The sequence below is a fragment of the Bremia lactucae genome, linkage group LG13, assembly GCF_004359215.1.
Source record: "Bremia lactucae strain SF5 linkage group LG13, whole genome shotgun sequence".
In the NCBI taxonomy this organism is placed as follows: Eukaryota; Oomycota; class Peronosporomycetes; order Peronosporales; family Peronosporaceae; genus Bremia; species Bremia lactucae.
In genome coordinates, this window is record NC_090622.1 from 2,605,301 (window position 1) to 2,610,475 (window position 5,175).

At 44.9% G+C, this 5,175-nt stretch overlaps 1 protein-coding gene across 1 annotated transcript; it reads right to left on the reverse strand.

Annotated features, from left to right (window-relative positions):
• Positions 1-411: 411 nt before the first annotated feature.
• CCR75_009800 (uncharacterized protein) lies at positions 412-888 on the reverse strand (the record flags this gene model as incomplete). Its single annotated transcript, XM_067967837.1, has 1 exon — positions 412-888. One exon carries the CDS (start codon positions 886-888, stop codon positions 412-414), a length of 477 nt encoding a protein of 158 aa, XP_067823331.1.
• Positions 889-5,175: the final 4,287 nt, after the last annotated feature.

Below are 5,175 nucleotides of genomic sequence, written 5' to 3' on the forward strand. Positions count from 1 at the left end.
TACCTGACCTCTGTCACCCTTGTCGGTTATTTTGAAGTCTGGTTCTTTCATTACCTTACCTTGAAGTAGGTGTAGGATGAGAAATAATCCAGAACATCTTGTCTTTCTACCTTTATATAAGCGTTAGAAACATCGCCATGTTGCACCCGGACCTTCCACATTCTTGCAAACGCTAGTAATATCTTTGTTGTGGTCATGTTCATAACCGCACTAAACGTCATCGTGCAATCAACTCCGTACGATTGCTTGTTACCACAAGCCACCAATCTAGCCTTGTATCTCATTAGTGTCTCGTCGGTGATATCAAACATATAATCAATAAAATTAAGCGATTTTTAATTTGATTCACATTATAAATTGATAATTTTATATAAGAAAATTATTCAAAGTTAGAACAAAATATTTAAAAACCTATTTTGAGTGTTGCATCTTTTGTCCTGTAGGTTTTGGCACGACTTCCCAGGTACCGTTTGCTAGAAGAGAATCAATCTCGTCCTTCATTGCACGTTTCAATTCTCGTGAGTTTGGTGACTGCATAGCTTCACGGTACCTGTTAGGATCCGTCAGTACGGCAACCATAGAAATAGGGTCATGCTTCGAGCCCATGTTTCTTGTTGTGATTCGTCCGAGCGTGGTAATTTCTTCTTCAACTGCCTTGCTAATTTCTCCACCATCACAGAGTTTGTGTCTTAGTCTTCTGCCACGAGTACCACGTTTCTTTCTCCACTTCCCACCGCAGTATGGCTCCTTCCGTTCTGCGGTGTCATTTTCGATACGATCTGGAGTTGGCTGCTCGGGCCGATTGCCTGATTTGTGTTTCACAAACACCGATTGTTGAAACGTTTTTCTCGCGAAGTTGATCTTGAAGACATTTGTTACCAGTATCATCTAAGGTCTCGACATTTTTGACTTGTTGAGTCGTAACGACCACCCTGTCGCAAGGTAAGTAAACTTTGTAACCCTTTATGATATCATATTTGCCAATAATCATACCGGCTTCGGCTCGAGATTTCCAAGCTTTCTGTAATGGGGCCTACATCGGTTGGAGAACCGTTGTTGTGGTACATTTACTTTATGGGTAAAATACCCTTTAATCTAATTTTAAAATAGTTAGTTACTTAAATCCCATTTATTATGGGTATGAAAATGGTCGCCGCCAGATATAAATCTGGCGGCCAGAATCTATTTTAATTAGCTAGGGTAAGGTTTTGAGATTTAAATAATCAAATAAAGTGCAGTCCCCCTTTTGATCTTAAAGCGTTAAGTGCCTTCCTAAGGCTTGCGCATTAATCTGTAAGAGATAGAAGCCTTTCTAAGGTATATCCTCTTGAGCACAAGTTGCCACTTCGTTTTCCGAACCCCTAAATCCCTTGAATTAGGATTTCTTAAGCTTTATTATCTTGTACGACTCCCTGAGCTGTTAAACCCATTAGTTCAATAGAACTAAGCGACTCTCTGAGTCTGAAAGTCTTCCTCTGACTTCAGGAGCGAGGTAGCTCCGATACACCTGGTAGCACTCGTAGTCAATCTACGCCTGAGTCTTTACAAGACTAAACCCTCACGAAAATGAAAGAGGTTCCAGACCTGTCAGAAGCGCAACGCGCCGCTTATGACAAGCTCAAAACTTTATTTGGGCTTGAACGCGTGAGATTTATTATCTCCCAGGGACGAGAGGTCCTGCATGCAAGGATTGAAGCCTTCATGCGATACGAAACCTCCCTGATCAGTCAGGTACAGGACCATGTAGCGGCATCTATGCCAACCTGGCACATCTCTGTACCTGACTCATTGCCGAGAGGTCGCCCTCTAATTGTAAATGTGAAGACATTTGAGGGAAAAGAAGGAGAAAATCTCCTTTTTGGATTAAGCAGATGGAAATGTCCATTGATTCCGCCTTGTTCTTAATAGAACGTCAAAAGGTGGCTATTGCATTTCCAAACTTGGAGGTAGAGCCATGGAGTGGGCACTATCGTGCAGCACGCCCATAAACGACGCTTTTCTTTCATGGGATTTGCTAAAACAGCAAATAACCAGCATGTTTGCACCGCCTGATCAGGCTTTTCGCATGCGAGCACGGCTCCTAGCGACTCGACAGGGTGAAAGAACCCTAGGGACTTTGTCCAGGAGTTGAGAACTCTCATTGCATCTATGCATCAAGACCCGGTGCAAGAAGCAATTGTAGTGACCATCTTTATGGAAGGTCTCAATGAGGGCGTTGCCCGGACGGAATTGTTCCGATCTCATCCGGCTACGTTTGAAGAGGCAGTTGCCATAGCGCTACGCGTCGAGTTCGACTTTAAGTCTGCTCGCGTTAGCACTCCTGTTTACCGAACAAGCTCTTCGAGCACATGAGTTCCGTCTAAAAGAGCGGAACCCGAAACCCATGGATTTAAGCCTGGTTGAGGAAGGAGAAGAGGCTTATCAAGATGTGGAACAGCATGTGACCATCCGTAGATATTATATGTGCGGGCGTAAGCACGAAACATTTACGCCCTGCCTGCCCTCTTCGAAATTCGCAAAAAGCTCGAAAGAGCTCCGACCTATCTCCGACCTATACCAGAGATCTGGTACGGTGCGCGAAAACGTCGATACCCAGTAGGTGCGGGTCGCCCTACTGGAGAAGACCTAGGCTCTGTTGAACCTCTAGGAGGTGAGAGTAAACAGAACCCAGCCCCTTTTAGCGCGGTGCTCAATGGCACGGGGCGAGAGTACAAGCCTGACTTGCTATTCGCTCAAGCGACTGTAAAGGGCTTTGATGAGCCGTGGTAAATTTTAATTGACACAGGAGCGTCTTGCAATTATGATCGACACCTTTCCCTTGAAGGAAGTCAACAGTACGTTGAGGCGCTTTAAGCGTATAAAGGTGATACAATCACTGTTCGCTTAGCGCCTGGGACTTGTGTCGCTGTTCCCAAAGTTCCATTGAATTAGGTATAAAGTTTCTGGACTTTGACAGTATGGAACGCTGTCTCGTCCTTGATTTGGATTCGAGATATGATATCATCCTTGATATGGCCTGGTTAGAACACCATGAGCCATGGATCGATTGGAGGTCTAAGACCTTAGGCGCCACGCGCAATGTTCCTAGCAAAGTTTTGGAGGGTCATGAACCCACCTTTGCTAGGCAACAGAAGCGCTATTGGCGCGGATCATTGAATGAGTCTGTCAGTGTTTTAGACATTGACATGTCTGAGTTAATAAACTCTAATTTTAAAAACATTAATTCTGAGCCCGACTCAGCAGAAAGTAGTGGAACGGCACGTACTTCGTCGAGAGACACTCGTTGTTATTAGTATTCACTAAATGCTGAAAGCATTGTTGGCCTAAGGCCGAATCATCAAGGGTGCAATATCCCTGAGATACGTGGAGTGGCACGTCTAAGCCCACCGAATATGGTCGTCCGAGGTTGCATCATACTGAGTGTCAGTAGTGACATTGTTGGCGGTTCGCCAGGACCTAAAGGGTGCAATATCCCTGAGATACGTGGAGTGGCACGTCTAAGTTCACCGAGTGTGGTCGGCCGAGGTGGCACCATACTGAGTGTCAACAGTGACACTATTGGCGGCTCGCAAGGGCAATTTGGGTCAAACCCTCCTATTGCACGTGAAGCGACACGTGAACGTTCGCTGAACAAGGAGTTGAGGTCCCTAACTCCTTGTCGGATGACAAATTAGACACCATGTCTTGTATAGAACCAATGCAGGCTGGAAAACCCGGGGACGTGAATGTCCCGGCCTCTAAGAGGCGTATTGTTTCCACTCCAAGACAGGGTGAACACGAAGTTTGTATACCCTCACCAAGTGATTCGAGTGAGCAAGTACATACGCTTGTAAATGGCGTAACCGGTAAAATTAAGGGGGAAGTTAGCCTTGCGGCAATCTCCTCGTTACATGCTCTTTTAAAGCTAGACGAAATGTGTATTGATGAGTGCGGTCGAGCCTTAAAAGCTGGCGACTTATCTGAAATGGTGGTCATTCGACCTATGGTTGAGTTAAACTCATCGTCACTTCTCGACGAAGCTGTCCTGGATGACACAAAAGCTGCACTTAGTGCGCGAAGTGGGTCATCGATCCTAAAAGATCCTAAGGATCCCTTTTATTTCTTAATTAAGGAATTCCAAGATGTGGTATGTAACAATATTCACCATCTGTTTTACCTCCGGATAGAGGTGTTCGTCATGAAACTGCTGACTTGGTTCCGGGAACAAAATACTGTGTCACAAGACAATGGCCTTTACAAAGGGAGCAGTGTGACATCATTGACGATTTTCTCGTGCTAAGCACGAGACTGGAATGGTACGAGAGATCAAATCTTCTCATTCGACACCAACATTTTGTGTCAAAAAGCCAAATGGTAAATGGCGCATTGTACATGCTGATAATAAGCTAATGCTGCCACTATACCAGCACAAACCCCTATTCCTAGAAAGGATGTTCTTCAGAACAATATAGTGGGATGTACAATGTACAGTGCATTGGACTTAGTCGATGGTTACTACCAATTGCTCATGCGAGCTAGTGATATCCCGCTTATAGCGATTAGCATCCCAAGCGGCATGTTATGGGAGTGGTTGATTATGCCACAAGGGCTTTCCAGCGCCCCGGCAACATTTAATCGTCTAGTCACGCAACTGTTTCGCTCTCATCGAGGTTATGCACAGACTTATTTCGATGATATTTTTGTTCATAGTCGTGCGGAGCAGGGTCGGTCGGATATGGAAAACCATTTAGACCATTTGCGAGCAGTGCTCGAGTGCATGCGCACAAACAAATTGCATGCCAATGCATCTAAATGCATTTTTGGCGCAGACGAAATTCCTTGTTTAGGATGCTTTATTGGAAAGCGAGGCCTTAAAGCGGATCCCGCGAACGTAAGAGCCATAGTAGATTGCCCGGTTCATAAAAACCAAAAGGATTTGCTTAAGTGGTTGGGTCTCGCCAATTATTCACACTAATATAGCGAAAATTACGCTAATATGGCTAGGCTATTATCTAATCTCCTTTAAAAGGAAACAGAATGGTGCTGGAATAGCTCAGAACATAACGCTTTTCGAGAAGTTAAGGATAGTCTTATCTATGCCCCGATTCTGGCTCTGCCAAACCCAAATTGGCCTTTCAGTGTCGTCTGTGACGCATCAGATTTTCCCATTGGCAGTGGTCTGTTACAAACAGATGT